Source organism: Magallana gigas, chromosome 10, assembly GCF_963853765.1.
Source record: "Magallana gigas chromosome 10, xbMagGiga1.1, whole genome shotgun sequence".
Classification (NCBI taxonomy): Eukaryota; Metazoa; Mollusca; class Bivalvia; order Ostreida; family Ostreidae; genus Magallana; species Magallana gigas.
The window spans coordinates 34,055,167-34,081,155 of NC_088862.1; the positions used below are offsets into that span (position 1 = coordinate 34,055,167).

The window sequence follows — 25,989 nt, forward strand, 5'->3', positions numbered from 1 at the left end:
GTAAATATTTCTGAAGTTTTGTTAAATAAAGTCATCAAGGTAACTGTGTACAAAAACAAAATGAATAGGTTAGTTTAATCAGCTGTCCAAACTCTTATTGAAGGCAAGTTGTCCCCCTTTTTGATTTCAAAATCTACCATTGGTCATACTCTTCATCAAATTACTGGCTTGTTAAGAAAATCATATCATGGGTTTCATTTAGTCCACACTGATCCCTCATTGTTCTATGCACAAGGCAAATTTTTGTATGCCAGACATCGATCAGATTTGTACATTACTTTAAAATTCCCCATCTCATCTCAACCTTCCAGTATGAAATTGTTTAAAGTCATTTCTATGCCAGTCCCTATTTCGAACACTTCAGGCCAAGCAACCCAACTTTTGTCTATCCCGGAATATTTAGCAGTCTCCCAACATCATGATAACTATGTACAACTGAAAGCAAAAGATTTGATTAACTGCAATCATGGTGACACAGTTGTTTGCGACACTAACTATGCATTAACTCCCTTCACTACTAACTCTTGTGTATTGTCTCTGTACACTAACAATGTTAAAGTAGTTCACAAATTATGCAATTTTCGTTATCTTCAAAACTACAAACCCCAAACTAACATTCTTGAAATAACCTCCACTTCAGTTTTAGTTTACCATAGTTCTCAACTTTCCCTAAACTGTCCAGCCGAACAGAAAATTCTACCAGGTTGTCATTTTTGCATTATAGATATTCCTTGTAGGTGCTCATTATCAACAAGCAATCTTTATTTTGCCCCAAGATTAGTCAATTGTTACAATCAATCAAAGCAATATTCAACAGTTCATCCTGTAAATTTGGCTTTATTGCAGGAATTCTTTGATGACACTCAAGTATCTCATATCTCTGCAAATTCAACTTTTTCAAAACCAGTTTCCTTTTCCATCCCTCAATTTCAGATGTACAATCATACTTTCAATCAATTTTTGGCTAACGATCTGAAAAGTCATCTTAATTAATTTAAAGAAAATGGTAGAAGCAACTAAGAAAGAAAAGAAAATTTTTCAACATCTAGCAGAACCTCTGATAGATGGACAGATTGAATTAACCCCACCTTGGCCTAGTACTAATGATATATTAACAATTGTTTCAATTAGTATTGCTGCCATTGCACTTGCATGTTGTATTTTGTTGTTCTTCAAGGTTAGAAAAATGCACATTGCACTTATGTTAATGCAAAATATTCACATGGCCAAATCTCAGGAAGTCCCTTCATTCATCTATAAAGCTTTAACCACTGCACCACCCTCAGATTCCCAAACTTGGTTAATGGAGGAATTTTCATTGTTACATGCTTACATCATCATTGGAACTTTATCATTTATTCTAGTCGTCATTCTATTTGCTTGGCTTTATCACAGAAAATCTAGAAAACACACATTTTTGGCACTAGAGTTAACAACCGGTGGTCAATGTGTATTGCTTCCAATCATGCAATTGTCATTGTGTCCTTCTTATTATGACATTCAAAAACCAAATATTGGCACTATTTCAATTTCGGATTTCCCCTATACCAAATTATATGCAAATTGGTCAAACTTTATTGTAACAGACAAGCGCACTGACAAAACAATCTCTGTTCCCAAGTCTATTCAGATCAGCTGTTACATTGGTCATAAACTTAAAAACATTTTGAAACAACCTTTCAGTGCATATGTTGTCTTGGTCCATCAAAATTATGTTTTCCATCTCTGAGTTAAGAATTTTTCAATTTCACTTATGGCAGCACACATCCTAAGAGTATTTATCAACACAATTTTTCAAACAATCTGTAATCATATTTTATGAAATGAATTTTTGATATTCGGAATCAGCTGTCTCTACAATTGATCAGGTTCATTTTTTTATTTCATTGGAATCACAAGACATCCATTGTTGTATTTTTATGTATATATATATAAGTTTTTTTGTATAATCAATTTTTTCTGTTTTGTGGACAAATTTCTCCACCTACATAATTGATTTATTGTTTCAAAAGATATATCCTCTATTATAGTGGATATTCATCAATGATATGGTCATACCTTTCATGTTCAATTTTGATATTTTGTTGTTGGTCTCCTTTTGTAGCATCTGTATATATTTTATTTCATGATTTTTGTCCTCAAAGGTTACACCCTCAATTTTTTTTCTAAATTTGAGCTTTCGAGGTCGAAAGTAATTGAAGTAGGGAGGAAAATAGTCATAACAACAAATTTAATTTTTAAATGAATTTTGGAAGGACAGATAGATTTAACGGAAAAGATTCATTAGAAATTGTATCATTATCTTTATATTTTTAACTTTTCACTACATGAACGAATATGCAATATTTAAAGAATTAGATAACTTAATTGTTTACTGAATTTTAACAGTTCATTGTCAATTTCTCTTTTATTCATTCAAATGTCAAATGTTCAAACACATGACAGCAATTCCTCTGGACATTGTGTTGTTGATTTGGTAAATAGTTTTTTTTTTACAAAATGTAAGAAGGTGTAAATTGAGTAATCCCTAGCATGTCCACTTAATGGACCATCCATTGTATTGTGTGTAAATAGTTTACTTATCAGTCTTTGATATCCGGCCTAGTCCGAAATAGGCTTAATCAATTACATAATCAAGTTTCATTTTTATTGTACTTTTTTTCTTTTTGCAAATGACCCACGGCTATGTACAGCTGCGCTGAGTTATGTCAATTAAACGGATAAACTGTACGGGTCACGTGATTTATCACTTATAGGTTTTTTCTTAAAATGGTAAATTTTCACACTTTTGATATTTCCGATCATCTAATACTGAATTTTGATTGGTCAATGACCTGCAATCCAAGCGCGTGGGGACGTCGCTGGAAATTTGGCCTAACTCGGTCACTTCCATGCGACGCTCCATTCAATAAACTTGTATTCATAATTTATCATCATTTTTCTTATTTGGATTGCAGGTATGTTGCTCTCTATTTTATTTTCTATTGTTTCAAAGTTCATAAAAGTTTGATTTTAAGAAATTAATAATTTGCTTAAACGTTTATTTTTTAATTTTGGTATTTAAATAAGTTATGATTTTAAAGGAATAAGTTTCTAAATTTGAGCTTTGTCGTTTATGAAATAATTCATTATTAACCTATCGGCTAGGAGACAGAATAATTGCTTTTTCATCCGTCTAAGTTTTGCCGTTAACACATGTATTTTTTTTAGTAAATAGTTTTATTTTTGATAGTCGTAGAATAGACAAGTAAATAAAATACTTATGTTTGTTGCATTGATGCGTGGTAAATTAGAATTTGAATTTAGCGCCATTTCTAAGTTAAAGAGACTCTTTAGTAAAAGGAGGTAATTTAAAGTTAGTTCGGGAAACAAATATACGGGAACCATGTTTAGATCAAATTGTAAGTTCTCAGTAAATATTGACAGTTAAATTAGAAAAAATTATACCATAAAGGCTTTCAAATCATTCATCGTTTAAGATCTTTGTAATCGCTTTTGGTTCTAATTCACATACGCGTTGTCAAGTTTTAGTTCGAATTTCCTCGACGTTAAGTCTTTGTTTATATTCTTTATATTGTTTACATTGGATTTTATTATTTTTCATATTGTTAATTAATAATACAGAGGTTATATTTTTATTACATCTTGTTTATACCTCTGTTACGGTCACCAGAGTTTTAAAATATTATACGTAAATGAACTTAAACTTTTGTAACTGGTGACTGTTGTTTATGGCACTTCCATGCGACGCTCCATTCAATAAACTTGTATTCATAATTTATCATCATTTTTCTTATTTGGATTGCAGCCACGACAGATTGTGTTCAACATATAACAACGTCAGTAGAGCTGACACCAATAAGAAATTACATCCGCGAGTTAAATTTAGTTCATCACAGCAAGCGAGTGTTCAAATTAAAGTTAAATTTCCCCAAATTTATAGTGAATTCAGATCACGTTATTAAGGACAACAAGCAAGACGTGACAGTACCATCTTTACCGACTAGAATTATCTTAATTTAACAAAACAATATTTTATATTTTAAGTACTATTCTGTTAGAATTTCAGAAAATATATTCTTTGGGATCCTTTTTACTGTTTCGCTTCCATAAAATAATTAAAGTTAAAAATGGTTCGGAATATAACCTTAAGGTTCAACCTTTCTTTTTTACTTTTGAATTGAAGTTTAAGAATTAATATGAGCATTTAAGAATGTTTTACCAAACAATGAGCTACGTCCCTGTCTTTAACACTCAGGGAACTTTCTAGGTATTTCCTATGGGTACAGTACAGAAACGTAAAACCACCTCATGATGTTGTGTTAATCTTGATGTTGTGTTAATCTTGATGTTGTGTTAATCTTGATGTTGTGTTAAACCTCTTAATGGCACATTAAAATCAATGCCATCTTCCTATGAAATCAATATATTGTTCAAATTATGTCGACTGCAGAATCGCCAAATATGACACTTATTATAAACTCTCAATTTGGATATTATTATGCCCATATTATGCACCTGGTTTCATTATATCATTTAGGAATACTACGCAGTGCTACAAGATTCACAGAGTTCATTCTATTAATTATCCTTAGCACCATTCAGTGCGCAGTACCTAAGTATACATAAGTATCATAGTGACCAATATGTAATACTAGCGATTCAAGGTCATAGCATGGCTATCTGTTTACAATTGATTTTATGGTCAATTTTCAAATTTCAGAAAAAATCATTGGTGGGCAAATCAAAATCTTAATAAAAAGAAAAAAAACCCACAGTGATTCTGTCCAGAATGTTTGTTGCACGCGACGGCGTGTTGCGCAAAGTTGTGTTAGCGCGACGGTGTGTTGTGTGGCGTTTTGTGTGTTAGCGAAAGGACGTGTAGTACAAAATTGTGTTAGTGCGATGGCCCGATGTGTGCTAGCGCGACGGCACGTTTAAGGGAATATATTCAAGAGATAAGGAATCGTTATTTGAATATTATTTAAGGAATTAATTCAATTTCTATCTACTAGTATGCTATAAACACAACTTGGGGCAGCGCTTTATTAAGCGCAAAGCGGTTTATAAAAAATACCGTAAACTGTTCCAAGTTATTATACTAAATTGATTCCTTATAATATAATTTTCTACTACAAAAATCAGAAAAAAGCCCATAATGTAGTTAAAATATGTTTAAAATTTGTACAAAATTTAATGGAAGAGCCACAGTAACAGCCACAAGCGTAAACTTTGATTTTCGCTTGTGACGTTGCAGTTTACAGCGTTCAACGTTTGTGACGTCATAATAAAACTTATCATTTTAACCTTTGACTACTTGTTGCATTTAGAGGCATTTAAAGATCACCGAATTTAATGAAAAAACACAGTAGAATGTAATTATATGAATTTGTTTAGCCAATCAAATGAGGAGTTACAATCAGAATTAAATTATAAAGTAATAATTTTGGTCTGGGCGTGGTCAAATCCATATTTGTGATAGATTCGATCATGCTCCGACATAAATTATCACCTCATAATATTCAAAGAATGATTCCGTATTACTTATTTTTATATAATTTTCAGGACTAAATATTAGAATATTGACATGTTTGTGTGGTTCCCATTTCTTTTAATTATGCAATCCCCACTTGCGCCCCAAAATACGGCATATTTTAATTTATTAGACTGTTCTATACAAAATTGATTCGTAGTGTAGACAAATACACTGAAAATATCAAAACTGAAGTACTGACGGGAGTTGATTTTATCGATTATCATTTATTCAAAATCAACGATATGTGATTTTGCATGGCAAGTAGTATCAGTAGTCGAAATATTTATATTATTTGTCAACCAAACGCTCGGCTGTCTCCGTTTAAGACATTGTCGATTTCTCGGGACTACATTTACACTTTCGACGAAGGAAAATTGGCGATTTTTAACTTATAAGTGTTTTTTAAGAAGCAGAAAGAATACCATCGACTTAGATTAAGATGCCATTTGATATCCGATTAACGGTTTTTGAAAAAAGTAACTGGAAAATAAGTTAGACGCGAAATAGAAAATTGGGACATCGCGGGACATATGTCCGGGACTACTTTTACACCATCCCCAAGATTTCTGATGATCAGACCCCCCCCCCCCCCCCCCCCACACACACACACACACTGCTAAATATACATCGACTAGGAATGCTGTACTAGAGGTAGCCGCTGGAAAGTGCTGTCTAGATTAAGAATATTGATTTGTTATTACACAAACACATAATGCATAAAGACGATAATTTAAACTAAATAAGTTATAAATATCTTGGGCCGAAATGACTCGAGGACGAAATTATTAGATACCGAGACAACAAAATGTCATCATGACGTGTGTACATTACTAGGCCTAGTAGAGGAAATCCCCTTTTTTTATCGATGTTTTTTTTCTCTAAACAAGCCCCTGTGAACGATAAAAAGATGTAGAAAGAGGAATTTGAGAGATATTCAATTGGATGGCTAACTGTTCATCGTGTAAGAAATGAAATGTTATAGATTGTTCAGGGTTACAAATTCTATTATATTGTATAATGTGGTGTATTTTTCTTTTTATGCCACTGCCGGAGTGTCCAAGCTTAGACATATAACGTTATATGTCTATGGTCCAAGGAACGGAATGTCTCGAATTTCCTCTGAACAAAGTTTACAAATATCAATGAACTTTTTCATGATATATTTTACAGGCAGACGTCGTTGAGAAGGAGAAAGATCTAGAGCAAATATTTAATGGAAGAAATATCTGACCAGGAATGAAACTCGGGACGCACAAGTTTCTATTGCGAATCTTTAATTTGACCTGTCCCTACTATAATAGAATTCAGGTAAGAGAGAGAGAGAGGGCTTCATTTTGATCATTACTTTATGTACATTTATTTGAGTTAGATTCAGTTCAATTCAATTCACTAACACTGTCAATGTAACCATACATGGGGTACATAGTTACATATGCATGTATATATATATGGTTTCATGCAGGCCCGTAGCTCATCGTTTTTTAAAAAAAAGGGGAGGGGGGGTTACACGAAACGTTGAAATCAAGCTAAAAAAAATACAGATATACAAATTGTCAAATTCATTATTTGTGTCCGGACCTGGTGCCTGCTAAATCGTGTTGATGGTAGTTGTACATCTGCTGGCTGTGATTGCACTTGTGTTTAATTTTATAAATATGAATAATTCTTCACACAATCATAATAACCAGTCCACTGATACTACAGAAGAAAGTAACCTTTTGTGTTCAGAATCATGATACCAATTGATTATTGCCACATATAAATGACGTACTGCCTAAGACCGCAGAACATCAACTGGCAAGAGAGAGAGTAAAAGAAAAGAGACCAGGATATTTGTTAAGTCAGAGAGAGAGAGAGAGAGAGAAGAGAATAAGTTTAGCAATGCAACTCTCTTTCTCTCTCAGAGAAAGCAACTGTGTAAAAAGCAGAGAAATTATAAGAAAGAGAGATAGAGAATGAAGGAAAGAATAAGAAACATGAGATCAAGCTCAGCAAGAACATTCTGAGACATATACAGAAAGAGAGAATACTTGTCTGGAAAATGTTCTAGAGAGTGAGAAAAGGATAGATAGAGAGATAGAAAAAACAAGAGTTAACAGAGGTCAGAGAGAGAATGAGAGAGAGAGTGCTCTTGCTCCCTCTCTCTCTCTCTCTCTCTCTCTCTCTCTCTCTCTCTCTCTCAATCATATTATTGTTGGGCTATTTCTTTAACAAGTTGAGTGTATATTGATGAATCATTATCTATATGAATCATTATCTATATGAATCATTATCTATATGAATCATTATTATCTTTGTAGGAATAATATATTATTACATTAAAGAAACATACTTTAAATGAAAACATTTTATAAAAATTGATAGTTATATGTGGAAAGAATATGGTTGACTTCATTTAAAACACTTTATTTTTTTAATGAACAGGTTGTGATTTTGAGACGTAGTCCCTCCACACAATGGAAACAGCAAGCATTCCATGTAAAGTACATCAGTGTTCTAAGTGTCTGGGGGACACAGAGTACTATTGTGTATCGTGTCTATGTGATCTGTGTCCCAAGTGTAAAGAGAACCATGTAAAAGATCTCCAAACAATAGACCACGATGTTGTGTCACACCGTGATAAACTCAACTACATCCCAACACAAGAGATCTGTGTGAGACATCCTAGCCATGTTTATAGAAGGTACTGTGAACCTTGTCAAGTTCCTGTCTGTTACCATTGCACACAGCATAGAAATCACCGACAATTAGCTATTACAACATCCTATAACACAAAGCGACAACAACACAGAGGAACCATTCACACCATCAGAAGTGAGGCTCTATTTTACAGACCTGTTCTTCTGCTGCGAATCAAAACTGATTTCAAAACCTGTCACACAGAATTCTCCCTCTATCAATCAGAGATGTTAAGAAAGGCCCAGACACTGAAGCATCTCATTGACTATATACAGAAAGATTTCATGTGTAATGTGTTCTGTGACTTTGATTTCAAACACAGATGTTTAAAACAGAAGAAAGAAATGATCATACATATTGTCAGCCTACAGAGATATGTACACATATATGAACAGAGGAGAGTAATCAGACCACTACAATTCCTCTCCTCCACAAAGACAGCCCTCCCCCAGATACATCCTACACTCCACACCAGCCAGCTCTCCATGACTGAGTCACTCAACAAGGAGGATGTGATGGAGTCACTGAGTGCAATCCAAATCACAGAGAGAGGAAACCGATGCGTAGGAAACCAGTGTCTGCTGAAACTGACGTCTGCTCCTGAGCTCCATCAATCTCTCACAGTGACAGGTGTTAAGTATTGTTTTCACATTTCCTGTTTGACATCAGACCGGGTCTGGGTCAGTGTTAGAAACAAACTCATCTTGACAGACACAACAGGTGTCCCTCTACATCATGTGGAGGATTCATGTAGTGATTTAAATAGAGGATCAAACACAGTGAACAGTGAGAGTGAACTGATTTATATAGATAGGAATTACAACATCAACAAACTTTCAAAGGATATGAAAACAACCACCACATTTATAGAGAGAACAGACTCTACATGGGAACCACAGTGTGTGTATTGGTCCCCGTCCACTGGGGATCTACTAGTCGGGATGTATTATATACATACAGACACAAGCAAGGTAACCCGGTACAACCAGAGTGGACAACTGACACAAACCATACAACACGACAACACAGGACGGGGACAGTATAGATCACCTCACTATATAACAGAGAACAACAATGGGGATGTCGTGGTGTCTGACTATGACTACTGGTATGAGTCTGGTGCTGTAGTGGTGAAAGAGCGTGGAGGAAGACATCGTTTCTCCTACACAGGACATCCATCAGGATCAGGACTAAAGCCATGTGGAATCTGTACTGACACGCTGTCACACATCCTGGTGTGTGATTGTAAAACCAAAACAGTACAGATGTTGGACAAGGACGGTCAGTTCTTGTCACATCTACTGACAAAATCACAAGAGATGGGTGAACCATGGGGCCTGAGTTATGATGTCAACACTCACCGTATGTGGGTCGGATCATGGGACAACAACAAGGTGTGTGTCTACAGGTATATCACCAGACAGGACGCTCTGACAGGTAAGTCTGAGTCATTATCATTGATGTAGTATATATGTGTTAGGTATCATACAGGTTTCAATGAGATCTAAGTATACTTTAATTATTTTTTATTATATCACACAAGTCATATTAAATTGTTAATTCACTTTATATCTATTTCATTGTGATTGTAATTCATATATTAGTTATATATCCATGTAATTTGTTATTCATTATTACATGTATGTACATGTTAACATAATATGTAGTTTATTGCTCAAACTTATTTAAAAGAAGATGCAAACATTATCATGGATATATATGAAAATAAGTTATACAAGAGGAATTAATTTTAAGTAGTTAAATAGTTTGATAATTGTTTCTTCAGAGTAATGAATGAACTTAATCTACTCCTTGTAACAATACAGGATTAGAACTCTATGTTTGATGCTTGTAGATCAAAGTCGTGTGATGGAGTCACTGAGTGGAATCCCAACCCCAGGGACAGAAAAACCACAGCAAGGAAACCAGTGTCTGCTGAAACTGATGTCTCCCCCCGAGTTACTTCACTCTCTCACACTGACAGGTGTTGATCGTTGTTTACACATTTCTTGTGTGACATCAGACCGTATCAGGGTCAGTGATGGAAAAAACAATCTCATGTTGACAGACACAACAGGTGTCTCTCTACATCGTGTGGAGGATTCATGTAGTGGTTTTAATAATGGTAATGGATTACATACAGTGAACAGTGAGAGTGAACTGATTTATATAGATAGGAATTATAACATTAACAAACTGTCAAAGGATATGAAAACAACCACCACATTTATAGAGAAAACAGACTCTACATGGATACCATGGTGTGTTTACTGGTCCCCGTCCACTGGGGATCTACTGGTCGGGATTTGGTATATACATACGATGTTTTATATACATACACGGACAGGCAAGGTAACCCGATTCAACCAGAGCGGACAACTCACACAAACCATACAACACGACAACACAGGACGGGGACTGTATAGATCACCTAACTATATAACAGAGAACAACAATGGGGATGTCGTGGTGTCTGATTATGGGTCTGGTGTAGTGGTGACAGAGCATGGAGGAAGACATCGTTTCTCCTACACAGGACATCCATCAGGATCAGGGCTACAGCCACGTGGAATCTGTACTGACGCGCTGTCACACATCCTTGTGTGTGATGGTAGAACCAACACAGTACAGATGTTGGATAAGGACGGTCAGTTCCTGTCACATCTACTGACAAAATCACAAGAGATGGGTGAACCATGGAGCCTGAGTTATGATGTCAACACTCACCGTCTGTTGGTCGGATCATGGGACAACAACAAGGTGTGTGTCTACAGGTATATCACCAGACAGGACGCTCTGACAGGTAAGTCTGAGTCATTATCATTCATGTTAATTAGATATAGATAACTAAGACACACAGTCCGTGTTAATTATCAGTCAATAAGATACATGTAAGACATGTTTATCTGTGTGATTGTTTGTCAATATAAACAGCTCATTGTTACAGGGTTAGCTGTATCTACCAGTTATTGGGATTCATTGTTTATTATCTAAAATAAATAGAAATTATCCTTGTCATAAATGTATTTCATGATAAGATGTGCAGTCAGATGTTCTTCTTATTAGTTACTTAATTTATGATTTGTTTTGTTACGAGTACATATGGATAGAATGAATTTAATTCATTACATAACTATCAAAGTATATAAATGTCAATGTAATTAGATTATTCATATTTGTAAATGTAGCTCTGTCTTTAATTTGTTTGTAGTTGCGTACAAATCGTTACATATTCTGTATGATATAGAGTAATTAACAGCTAATTAATGACTTGTTGTAGATGAACACAGACCCCGTCCTGATGGGGAGGCCATGTTTAGCTCAACACCAGCCGTAGAATGGAGATAGCTTGGATATTGACAGGTTGTAAATTTTTCTATACAAATCTAGTCTGCTCTCAAAACCTAACATGTTGTTTGTCCCTTTGTTCAACATCTGCAGCTGAAATTGACCTGTGTATAATTCACATGGACTATAATACTGACTCCTGTTTATTTCACACTTTGTGATCATCAAAATATGGCTGTCTGTTGCTTTATATGAAATTGAATGTGATGAAAATGGATTGCAGAGATAAATTAAATAATAATTAATTAATATTATTTAGTCTTTAGGTTATATTATTGTTTCTTTATTCACCATTAGATATGAAGACTGCTAATGAATACAAACATTTTGGAATCCTGACCATGGTTTTCTATTTAAAGTATCCAACACGGTTTATGGTGGAATCAAACAAAATATTTCCTAAAGAGACGGATACCAGTATCTTATTCAGTGATGTAACGGACCGTGTGTTTATAACTACACACAAACTTATTCAGTTATAACTACACACAAACTTATTCAGTGATGTAACAGACCATGTGTTTATAGCTCTACACAGACTTATTCAGTGATGTAACGGACCGTGTGTTTATAGCTCTACACAAACTTATTCAATGATATAACGGATCATGTTTTTATAGCTTTACACATTTTTGCAATTTATGTGATGTTTTCTCCTAAGTAATCTCACTTATGATTCACATTTGCTGTATATGAAAGTGAATAAAATACATCTAACTATATATTTAGTTAATAATTATATCTTTTTATTAGTCAGACTCTGTGCAGTTAACAAAAGAACAAGAAAGCAATAATGGATCAAAATAATTTCCTTAGCATTGTTTATCTCCCTAAATATGCATTTTATAAACAGAATGATTTGATATTAAAAAGGGCATAACTCCTCCTAAATCTATCTTATCGATTTTCCTGCAATCATTCATGTCTATACTTTTTTTTAACAACAATAGAATAAAAAACTGAAATGCGCAAGAACTCACAAAAAATATTGGAATTTGTAATTACTAGTACTGGTATTATGCACATTTACAGATTATGTCCTAAAACCTACAAGGCTTAACGTAACTCAGTGAAGCGGTTTGCTAGGAATTGCGCTTAGAAATTGTTCATTAAGTACTATATATTCAGTATAGATTAATGAAGTCGAATGTTTGTGGTTATATTAACATATTCACATTGTTTTTTTAACACCTACAAAGTTTTTCGGAATTCCATATAGCAGTTTAAGATCTAGAGGAATTTTGCTTTAAAAAGGGAATTGTCTGACGAGAATTCTCAATATCGTCATGCTTTAGTCCACCACGGTCCTTAACGGAGACGTCACAGCCGCTCTGGGTGGGGGCCCTGGTGCCCGCTACACTCGCCTGGTTTTTACATGAACTTTCCCCTACTGTACCTTGCCTTCGTTCGTCGTTTTAAGTCGTAATGCGGATTTCCTGAAAAGAAAGTGTATAATTATTAAACAGTTGTTGTATTAAAGATTGTTTTCACCATGTTGGGGTATAATTTTATTAATTTTATATAATCTAAAACAAAAGCTGTTTTTTTCACTAAGAAACATGTAGAAGAATTTCCTAAGTTATTTTTTCAAGGGTGTCAACTGGACTATGTTTCAACCCACAGACATCTTGGTTTACTTTTTTCTAATGATTTAAGTTGGTCTCAATATATTAATAATATAGTAAACAGTGCATACAAAAAATTAGGACTTTTGAAAAAACTTAAGTTTACTCTAGGTAGAACTAATTTATCAAAAATGTATATCACGTTTATTAGACCAGTTCTTGAATATGCTTCTGTAGTATGGGACGGTTGCAATATGTTTGACATGGAGAGATTAGAAAAAGTTCAATTAAGTGCTGCAAGGATTGTTACTGGTTTACCCATTTTAGCATCTACAGATTCTCTCTACACAGAAACTGGCTGGGAATCTCTGGTCAGTCGACGAAATAAGGCTAAATTAATAACCATGTTTAAAATTCATACAAATCAAGTACCTGAGTACTTGAGCAATATTATTCCTCCCGTAACAAAAAATGTCTCAAAATATCACACAAGAAATAGCGAAAATTATAGTGTTCCAATCAGCAGATTAGAACTTTACAAAAAATCTTTTGTACCTGACACCATTCGGAAATGGAATTCTCTCAAATTAGAAGTTAGGGAAGCAACGTCTCTCAACATATTCAAGAAAAACATTACTGAAAGTATTCCTCAACCTCCAAAATATTTTTCATTTGGTAAACGCACTATTAATATTTTACATACCAAGTTGAGACACAACTGTATTTTGAATTATGATCTGTATAGAAGAAACATTATTGAATCATCCAATTGTATTTGTGGTCAAAAGGAGGATATTTATCACTTTTTCTTTGTATGCAAGAATTATGTAAATGCAAGAAACAATCTTTTTGAATTACTTTTTAATAGGCTTGATGAAACAATTTTAATTAACTCACATTTGCTTCTTTGGGGTAGTGACAATTTGTCTTACAATACAAACTGCTTTATTTTTTCAGCAGTTCAAAAGTTCATTAATGAGTCTGGAAGATTTAATAATTAAATTCCTTTTTGCTTTTGCTTTCTATTCTGTACATTAACGTTATCTACTATATATTTGCAATTACTTTGTAAATGTATGTCCATGAATTTAATTATTATAAAGTCAAGTAACTATAAGTAACATGTAATATTACATGTACTATGACAATTGTATATATTGTATGTATTATCATTAGGAGAGGAACTTGTAAGTTGTAAGAACTTGTTTCCGATCCTTTTGTGTTACTTACACAATAAAATATGTTCAAATCAATTTTATTTTAAAACGCACATTTTTGGTGGCAGTCATCAACAATACAACCATTTTAACATCCCCAACACTCGGTTCTCAGATCAAATCCTTTAAGAAAATACACAAGTTTGAAACTTGGACTTGAGGCGGTATCGAGTTGTTCCTATAAACCAGCTATCTTTGAAATCAGTTAATCTATTTACCCAATCCTAATAAATAGTACAATGATTACAAGTCATATAAACATATTTACATAAACCAGTATACAAACGGTGAAATCGTAATAGTAAACAAAGCTAGATCATTATGTTCGTGAGGAACAGACAATCTCAAAAACTTTTGAATATATTGATTTTTTTAAAGTTTGGATTCTACAACAAATTAAAGAAATATTTGAATACAGTCTTTTCGTGCTAAGATTTTCGAATCGAAGATGATATGTTACGTTCTAAAAGATATTCATTGTAATCAATTTTACAGTAAATAAATTACAAACTCTTTTGTGCCGTTGTAAAATATGGTGTTCAAATGGGGCCACTCGGACCTTCGCACTTTCGCCTTTAGGATGAAGAGTGCGAAGATGCGAAGGCAAAAGCACAAAGTTGCGAAGGCGAAGGAGCGAAAGTGCGAATATGCGACGACGAAGCGCGAAGATGCAAAGGTGAAAGTGCGAAGTTGCGAAGGCGAAGAAGTGATACTACTATCGCTTCCTCGCCTTCGCAACTTCACACTTTCACATTCGCCTTTTTTGATTGCATAACAAGTTTTGGTTGATAACATAGAAACTTCGCACTTTCGCTTTAACATACCGTATAACGGGTATTTTTTACGTGCTGCTTATTTTTACGAGTTATATAAATCCGTAAAAATTAAACGCGTAAATTTTCACAGAGGTAAAAAAAACACCGCACTTAAATTTCTACATCGTACATTTTACATCGTAAATTTCTACATGAGTAATGTTCATGACCTTCAGCTTAGTCCTTGACGGCTGTACATGTACATGTAGGTATATTTGGGCGTTTTTGGTCAGGTTGTGATAAAAGTTCAGATATTTCAGTCAGTCTTGAGTATTTTTTAAAACTACGTATAAATCCACGTTAGTAGCTAGATGTCTTTTTTGGTTGGGAGAGAAAGAAAGAGAGAGAAAAAAATTTGAAATGGAGTTGTCTTTTTTTCCCCGGTAAATCGAACTGAGACGAGCACATGGTGTACATCAATGATGATACCCAGATAAATAGGAATAAGTAAAGTGTATATCACATATGAAATAAAGGTAAATGTATAAAGTAAGGATGTCAACGAGTACCCGGTTAACCGGGTACTCGATCGAACGTCAGAGTATTGAATACTAAAATCAGTTACTCGGATGTATATTTTTTAATATTTCTAAGTTTATTTAATAATGCATTAAAACATCGGTTTTAAAACTTAAAACGTCCATTCCACTTGTACATACAGTTATTAGGATTTCCTACGCCTCTAAATATGCTAAATGACCGTTATCGCCTGTGGCAGTGTTTATATAGTAATTATCGTGACCAAGCACCTGTTACCTAGCTTTTCTCATGACCTTTGGCTGTCTTCGACCCTTATTTTTTGGCTTACTTTAATGATTTGTTTTCACTGGACATCGTCGTTTATATAGTCTATTATATAAATCAGATAGCACACAGTAGAGAAATTGAACAGACCTGACCTTCAAAGGTCTGGAAATATTTTAAAAGAACTGAAGATTCAAAAAACGTAAAATATCAGCTGTGCGAGTAAACTAGCTTATTCTGTACGGGGGAACAACAAACATGTTAAATCACATTTGTCTTAAACAGAAGAAGGAATTTCTACAAAAGTGGCCAAGTTTTTACAGTTATCAATATACTTGTTCATAATTATTTACACCCTTACCGAGTACCCGGGTACTCGATCTGAAAAACGTCCGAGTAACCGAGGACTAAAAATTGACCAATTTGACATCCCTAGCTATAAATATAAGGAATCGTTAACAGAAAAACGATTTTCTGATTTGTATATGTATGTGTCAACTGTAACAAAGTCACTGTGAAATTTCCCCATTTTACCACAGATGATTTTGATTTTTACGGACATGTCCAATTCGTAAAAAAATAACGCGTAAAAATTCAAATCACCCTATTTTATGACAAATTCGTAAAAAAATACAGCAGTAAAAATTACCCGTTATACGGTATTTTTATTGCATTCAGCAATTCACGATTACATAAAAATTGATGCAGGTAACGTAGTCTCGCCCGAGATTTACGGAACACTATCGGATCTTGTTGGTACGCATACGTTAGAAAATCATGCTTATTATGGATACTTATTTATCTTTACTTGGTGACAGACCTGGTATACATTTACTAGTGCTGGTTATGCATATTTATGATAAAATCCACTGTAACATTTTAATTTCTGTATGCGATCTTCCTTGTTCATTCAAGGATTTAAAGGATGGAATGTGGTCCGCACCCCCTCCCCCAGCGCCCGTAAATTCATTATTATTAATTTCAAACAGTAAAGGAGGAGCGGGGGTCAGGACCCCCCCCCCCCTCCCCCTGGGAAATTTAGTATTATAATTTCACACATTGTAAATTTAACAAAAAATATGCCTCCCCTTTCCCACAGCAAATACAATTAGCCCTCGGACCCCTTCCCTCGAAAAAATTATGGAACTGCACATGCAGGCTGTTGAAAAAAAATCTGAAAAGTTTGTCCTCTGCCGCATATTCATTTTATACAGTTAAAATTATCTTTAAACGATAGAGAAGTCCAGAAACATAAAAAGGCGAAGGTGCGAAGGCGAGAAAGCGAAAGTAGTAGGCCTTTAGCTTCTTCGCCCTCGCACTTTCGCCTTCGCAACTTCGCGCTTCGCCGTTGCATCTTCGCACTTTTGCTTTTTCGCCTTCGCATCGTTGCGCTTCGCAGTCGCATCTTTGCACGTTTGCTCCTTCGCCGTCGCAACTTTGCCCTTGCAACTTCCACTCTTGCGCAATAAGGAAATGCGAGAAATCGAAGTGTCATTCATTCCTGTTGTGTTAAAATTATTCTGTATACATGATACATGTGTCTACGGACTGGTGGTCTGTTTCTTTGGTTTACATGTAATAAAGAAACTCCCATTCTTAGATATTCTTATTATCAAAGACGGCGAGAATATCATTACCGATTTATTTAGCAAAGAAACAGATTCCCATCAATACTTGGATTTTCTCATGTCATCCGTCTCACACAAAAAGGAATATTCCATACAACATGGCACGGCGTGTATGTACTATTGTGACTCACCCTTCTCTTCGCCTACAAAGGCTTCAAGAGTTAAAACAACACCTTAGACGACAGAATTACCCCGTGGAACTTATTAATGACGGAATTAACCGGGCTATGGATATTCCTTTAGCACAACTTAGAAGGACCCGCCTTAAGGAGGAGAAACAAGATGAGAAAATTCCGTTTGTAACTACACATAATCCGTGTAACCATAATATTTTTAAATCAGCAAAACGTTTTTTTCCACTATTAGAACAATCAGAAAATATGAAAAAACTGTTAAACCAATCATCTATCATAAACAGCAGAAGACAAGCGCCGAATCTGAGGAAAATTCTCTCCAAAGCAAAGTTCTCGTCCAGCAATACTATTTCCATCAAAAAGTGCGGCGACCCCCGATGTGGAACATGTGACCTTATACAGGAGGGAGAAGGAATAATATTAAAAAGCGGCCAAATTTTAAAACCTAATGCCCCAATGAACTGCAAATCGTCTAATTTGATATATTGTGCGACTTGTCCAACATGTGGAGAAAATTATATTGGCCAGACTAACCAGCTCAACGCCCGAGTGAGAGTCCACAAACAACAAATAAAGGACGAAACAGTGAGAAACACTCCATGTTCGGAACATTTTGCAAAGTGCGGAAAGGGAACATTTAAAATATTTCCGTTTTACAAAATGAGGACTTCAAATGAAATCGCCCGAACCACAAAAGAGGACTATTTTATTAAAATATTTAACCCGAAACTTAATCGAAAATAGATTTATCATATATATAATTTTTTATATGTATTGTATTATATGTCTATGCATTGCTTAACGGCGTTGATAAAGTTCACGCCATCGCTACCTTGATGTACATTGTGACGTCATTATGAACTTTAAAAACACGACGTCATTGACAACGTTACAAACAACGTTTTTAATTTTGTATAACTGTCTGAAGAGCCGACATGGCTGAAAGCGCTAACAGTAAACAATTTATTTAATTTGGACTGTCGCATTCTGTTTTATTTATTGAAGTATATATATATATATATATATATATATATATATATATATAATAAAAGAAAAAAAGCAACACTAACTGCAAAACATAAGCGCTTTCATTGTTAAAAATCTTCAGACGTTTTACAGTCGTTAAAACTATGACGTTATTTTAATTACGTCATAGTTTTAACGACTGTAAAACGTCTGAAGATTTTTAACAATGAAAGCGCTTATGTTTTGCAGTTAGTGTTGCTTTTTTTCTTTTATTATATTTTTACCGGACACTGAGAAAATTCTTTTGTGATTTGGATATATATATATATATATATATATATATATATATATATATATATATATATATATATATATATATATATATATATATATATATATATATATATATAATCCAAAATGAGTAAAGTTAATCCACACAAGTAATAAATAATAAAAAATAACAGAAAGCCGATTCAAAACTCTACCGGTTTCATTATAATCTTCAGGAGTTTTGAACAATCACCATAGATACATAAGATACATACATTTCAAATGATCATTGTGACGTCATATAACATCAAGTATATGTTGCGCTTTTCAGAGTTCATTATGACGTCATAGTATAAGCGTTTTGTAATAGTACGGGAAAAACATATAATATATTCAAATATTCTATAATTGTACAAGAAAAACATAAAATATATTCAAACATTCATAATTATAATGCATTCAGTTTTGCTTTATATAATGAAATATTTACATTTCACATATATTTTGCATGTAGCACCGTAACACAGACAGGGTACTAAAAGGTTAAATCACGAGTTTTAATTGTGACGTCACAAACGTTGAACGCTGATAAATACAACGTCACAAGCGAAAATTAAATATCACGCTTGTGGCTGTTACTGTGGCTCTTCCATTAATTTGAACTTACCCATAGGATAATACAGTAATTTGAGGTATAATTCGCATTTGCGTCCAAGGCAAGAAGGTAAAAAAATGTAAATATAAGTATTAAATCCTTATTTTTTGAAAGATATAGTCTCATAACTGCAACGGTGTGTGCAAACAAATTTTCATAACGCGCTAACGCGCGTTATTCAATTTGTATGCACACACCGTTGCAGTTATGAGACTATATCTTTCCAAAAATAAGAATTCAATACTTAAATGAAATGTTTTTCTTTTGTTTCACGCTCTTTTTCGGTTGTTGCTTTATAAAATTTATAGATAGGACACACTGTAAAGTTCGGAAAAATGTTCTTGGCACAGTTTCTGAGATGTCCGCTAACAGCCGTGCACTGGTATTTTGTTTCACGAATTTGTTGTCGGTTGTCGAAGAAACACCAGATGTCCGTAAATGCCAGAAGCCAAGATGTGCAACCTGCCCTTACCTACACGAAGGCCACCAATTCAAGTTCAAAAACGGCAGAAATTTTAATATACATTCCTCTATTACATGTGTAAGTTCCAATCTAATCTACGTTGTAACATGTGCAGGATGTGGAGAAAACTATATTGGTCAAACCGGGGATACCCTCAGATATCGAATGACCGTCCACCGACAACAAATTCGTGAAACAAAATACCAGTGCACGGCTGTTAGCGGACATCTCAGAAACTGTGCCAAGAACATTTTTCCGAACTTTACAGTGTGTCCTATCTATAAATTTTATAAAGCAACAACCGAAAAAGAGCGTGAAACAAAAGAAAAACATTTCATTTCATTATATAAACCAAAACTGAATGCATTATAATTATGAATGTTTGAATATATTTTATGTTTTTCTTGTACAATTATAGAATATTTGAATATATTACATGTTTTTCCCGTACTATTATAAAACGCTTATACTATGACGTCATAATGAACTCTGAAAAGCGCAACATATACTTGATGTTATATGACGTCACAATGATCATTTGAAATGTATGTATCTTATGTATCTATGGTGATTGTTCAAAACTCCTGAAGATTATAATGAAACCGGTAGAGTTTTGAATCGGCTTTCTGTTATTTTTTATTATATATATATATATATATATATATATTTATATATATATATATATATATATATATATATATATATATATATATATATATATATATATATATAATATATATATATATATATATGATTCTATATAGCATTTTACATGTGCTTGTTTCGTGTATCAATCCCCCCCCCCCAAAAAAAAAAAAGATAAGAAGTTTTGTTGGGTTTGGAAGGGGAGAGGGTAAATGCACAAAAGTTGGTAAATACTTAATTAAAGTGATGTTTTGAAAGATCGGGTGAAATTTGAAAAAAAAATCTGGTTTTAATGTCAATGTGTTTCAACGTAATTAAAACTGAATAAAAAATAGTGATGACTTCAATCAAAAAGCTTTATGCGAGTGAAACCATTTTAACCTGACCTGGGACTTTCACTAGGGTGTATCTATCTCTTTTAGCATAAAACAAGTTAAAAATGACGCTGGTTTCAAATGAAACATTCATGGAACGCTTAGTCTAAGTTTAAAAGCCTGACAAATCTTGTTGATTTCAAAGAGCAATGGCTGAGTGGCACACAATAAAATAAACAGGCTTACGTCACATTGCTGTTTAATACAGTAATCCAAAGTCTAGACTCCTGCTAAAATGATTCTGTTGCTAAATGTTTCCTACCACCATCCATAAGTTTAAAGGGCAAAAAATGTCGAAAGAAAAAATCGAGGGTGTAACTTATACCACTCAAAATTTGAAATAGGTGAGATGTTATTTTTTTTAGAAAACGCAACAAACAACGCAAAAGTGATTTTTTTCTGCATGACCAACTTCTAATAAATTTAAAACATAATTGTATTCGCCTTGGCGTCTGCCAAGGCAGGTTATGGCTTTTGTTTTATTTACAGCAAGTATTTCCAGAATAATAGTATATCGCACGGAAAAAAGCGATAGTAAAACTTCATGTTGGTCATTGTTCTGAGTGCTATAATTTACGTTTTGGCGGTCCTGGACCCTCTGAAGCATTTGATACATGTAAAGTTCACATCTATCGAGAGCATGTATGCGCTAAAGGCCACTTGGTACCCCCAGTACCCCAGTACATGTATATATACTTAATCTGTAGGCGGCGGAAATCATTTTTCTGTAAGCTGTCAAAGTCAACGCATATATATATGTACATTTATACTATTGATGCATATATAACTGTCTTTCCTAGGTTTTCTGGAGTAGATTTTATTTTCCGTGGCGTGTAATAACGGTCTAAAAAATGGTAAAAAATGTATATTTTACCTGCTTATTATAGAGATAATAAATGTAAGACAGTTGATTTAATGCATGGTAAGTATGGATGAAACCTTTTGTAATTGATTAGTACGAGTCAAAATAACATCGAAACTGACCCATCAAGGTAATTTTTTTTATTTAATTTTGTTTTAAACTGTGTTCATATATTAATTCTTCCTACCAACGTCCCTAAGTTCAAACTGCAAAATAGGTTGGCAGGAGGACATCCATAAAGTTATACAATTACATAAAGTTACACAATTACAGGAAGTTACACAATTACATAAGTTACACAATTACATAAAGATAAATTTTGGAAAATTATGTTCATATCAATGCAGTTTTGCAAAGCACAATATTAAAAGATAGTCAAATTAAAAAAAACGCAACACTGTGCAAAATAAAAAAAAATTCTAGCTCCTAAAAATATGGTTGTATTGAGTCCTTTTTTCTTCATTTATTTCAGTCACAACAATTCGGTTTATTAAATCCTATACATTTGCGACTTTGACTACGACTTCACAGACACCTATTACATTTCTACAACGTTCAATTGCTAGGGTACAAAATGATATTTCTAATGCCAAGTGGGTCATTACTCAAACTTGTTGATTTAATCTATTTTGATTAAACATCAATTTGACTACAACAAAAACGTAGAATAAAATTCACGCGTTATATTTGCAGTCTGGAAAAGACACTTTTTTAAAGATTTTGGTAGGAATATACTGCATTTTCAATAAAATGCACCAAAAATTGAATATGTAGGGTAAAAAAATTGATGTCAGCTTCACTATCCGGTATGCATCAATTAAAAGTCATTCTTAAAGGATTATTTAATGGGAACACGTTTTAATTTCTCAATATTTTTCTAATACTTTCAGAAGCATTTTACCTTTTTTATCTGCAAATCTTCTTTGTTATTACATCCAATCTTGGTATCACGATTTTAAAACACAGCTGACGCCATTTTAAGACACTATTTATATTGAAGTTTGTAATACACTGCTCAGGAGTTCTAACTCTGGGATGCATCAGTACCTGCTAAACAAAAATTGTCAAATCGATTGTATTTTTCTGATATATATTATACAAATCACGGTACATGTATCTCTGCCTGATGATTTGATTCCACAACGAAACAATTTGATATATGATGTTTAACAAATTTTCCCAGATTCCTTAGAGTTATTACGTTCTTTTTGAGGAGGTATTCAAAATGTAAATTAACATGTATATTTTAGTTACTCTTCAGTGCAGGTTTTACCGCTTCATGTTTTGGGTTTACCTCAACACCAGGGAAGCCTTGGTACCATTCATTCTATGACGACATACTTACAATATGGGTGCATGTTATACTTCATTAAAATGCTTTTATGTTCAATTCTGATGCTAATGGAGTCCATGATACGTCCTACTCTTCCACATGAACGGTAAGCGGGCGGCTAGCGTAAATCTGATATATTGAAACTGTACTAATTTCATGCATGTCTTACCAAGGCAAATTTAGACAATTGTGTGTACATGTACCTGTGTATTCATGTTATAATATGTATAAAAAAATAAATTCAATGAAATACTCACTTTTTTCCCCTAGTCTTAAGTCTATCACAAGATATTTTTGCCGCATATTTCCTTAAATTATTCAATATTTATAAATACCTCTTGACGATGTTCATCCAATAGTATGAAAAAATCCCAAGATTTCCCTAATGACACGCCACTTCTAGCTTATCTGGTATCAATACACGGCTAAAAATAAAAAGTCTAGAACGTTTTTCCATTGCCAAGGATATGAAGACGCCCAGATGATAACGTTGAAAAATTGTGCAAGGTGTCCTGAGTACTTCTGAATGGAGACAATATGTCAACTTTCCCCATTATAAATCTCCGCAGGAAATCTGTTTTCGTTCCTGTTGATTATTATAAGGAAAAATGATAATGTGTGAATGAAGTTATTTTGGGAATTTTTCCTTTCATCGATTTTAATTGCACTTATGTCACAGGTAAGTGTATTTTTATTAAAAATCGTTCAAATATGCAGCATAAATATCTTGGGACAGACTATTATATACAATATAAACAATAAATGTATGAATTATTTACGGAAATGTTTACGGGCGATTTTCTTTTTCTGGAGAGGGGAGGGGGGGGGGGTGGAGGGATAATATTTGATAACATTAAAATTTTCTTGTTTCAAAAGCGGGCGAAACCCATTTTCAGTAATTTTACTATGTTATTTCATTTCATTTAAATTCAACACCCCCGCCCTTCCAAAATCATACATGGCTTATGTAACATACATAGAATACATAATACGTTTTCTATATTTCCCCTCTAATATTTACATGTATATGTAGATCTTAATTTTAATATATCTTAAAAACACACCCACGGTCTCTAAAACTCGCAGGTTTTCATTACGCTGTTTCGTATATTGTCCCAGCATTTTTCGAAGAAACAAAACAGAAAAGCAGCGATTGTATGTTATCAATAATGATATCAAATAGAAACATGTTTGAAAGTTCAAGTATAGATCATTATAACATTTTTTTCATTCTCTACAAACTGACAACGATTGACAGATGTGATGTTAATTACATATGGCGATGATACAAAGCATTTATTGACACCTTTTTTTTTTATAAACCAAGCATTTCAAAACTGCTTCGTAAATATGAAATTATAAACAAAAAATACCATCTTATTATGTTTAAAGAAACATACTGATTGTTCGCTCTTAACACTGACTCATGTTGATCACACGACCAATGCTTTGACGAGAAAGAATTTTATTTTAACTATAAACACTGTGTCAGCATAGATAACAACAATCATGAATCATTTTACCTTTGAGTGTTTTTTCGTATAGAATGTAATGGAAAGAACGTTATTGATCAGACCACGACCTGGTAAATCTGCAGGTTTTCAATAAAAGAATTCGGTAACATGTGTACACATGCACAAACTGATAACGGTATAAAATGTAAAGTTTTAAGTACTGGTTCTTTTTGCGCCATTTTAGATTAATTTACGCTATGCCGAACTATCAAATACAAACAAGTCATATGTAGAACAGCGATTTTGTCACATTTGTGGTGATCAGACAGTTGGATGCTGACACACAGCTTAAAATGTCCTGCTGGACAAAACAGGTAGGCTTACTAACCTTTATTTGAAAATATTAACTACTACGATTTTTAATATAGTTTAGTATACTTCACTAAGATCATATTTACGGTCAGTCATTTTCGTGTTGTAATGGACACAATGAAATGCCATTTTTATGATAGGTGTATATAACAATGTAATAGGATATGTACCCAGTGATTGATTTCATCATTTTTCCAAAACATATTTTGGAGATAAAGTTATACAATTAAATGTGTGCGGAGATGTAGTGAACTATAGAAAAGTACAACCCCGTCATCAGTTTTTGGAAATATATATAGTTTGATAATACAAGTATTCAAATGTGTGCGGAGATGCAATTAAGTAACCCTTACCCGTTGTCGGAATCTATAGCTTGCCACAGAAAACCAAGAAGATTTTAAATGCGTAAGAGGGGAAACAATTTTACTTTGGTCAAAATATAATATTTTTGTTGTTTTGGTAATTTTACCTTTATTTGTTTATTTCTCTTGAGTGGAATTTTGTTCAAATCTCTCATCGACACATAAACATATTAGAGCGTCACGAGATTTGCGGAAAGTGATTTCATAGTATAACGGCTATCCATTTATAAATAAACATCGTTTGTCATTTACAAAATTAGCTGTAGAGCGCTTGTGATTACACACCCTCCCCTATTTTCTCTTCCCGTAAAATCTGCTTATGTTTTGGGATGGTAAGGGCGGTACAGTATTGGACATACTTCCTAACGAACAGTATTTTACTTTAAAAAGTAAAATAAAAACAATATTATAGTTTGTTTTCTTTCCCCAATTTGAGTACTAGTAACACTTTAAATTAGAGTGTTTAAAACAAATCTGTAAGACATGAGCTGAAACCCTGGTATTTTGTAATTTTAACCTTTCCAAAAAAAATTCAAACCTATTTTAGTCATATTTTGAGAATTTGAA

The 25,989-nt window shown here is 33.6% G+C and overlaps 1 protein-coding gene across 1 annotated transcript in view; it reads left to right on the forward strand.

Annotated features, from left to right (window-relative positions):
- Positions 1-6,372: 6,372 nt before the first annotated feature.
- LOC117683739 (uncharacterized) overlaps positions 6,373-25,989 on the forward strand; it is a 56,671-nt gene continuing 37,054 nt past the window's right edge. The window contains exons 1-4 of the mRNA XM_066073489.1: positions 6,373-6,497; positions 6,707-6,844; positions 7,961-9,652; positions 10,071-11,018. Coding sequence (XP_065929561.1) covers positions 7,993-9,652; positions 10,071-11,018 — 2,608 coding nt within the window. The 5' untranslated portion in view covers positions 6,373-6,497; positions 6,707-6,844; positions 7,961-7,992. The remainder of the gene's footprint in view (positions 6,498-6,706; positions 6,845-7,960; positions 9,653-10,070; positions 11,019-25,989) is intronic.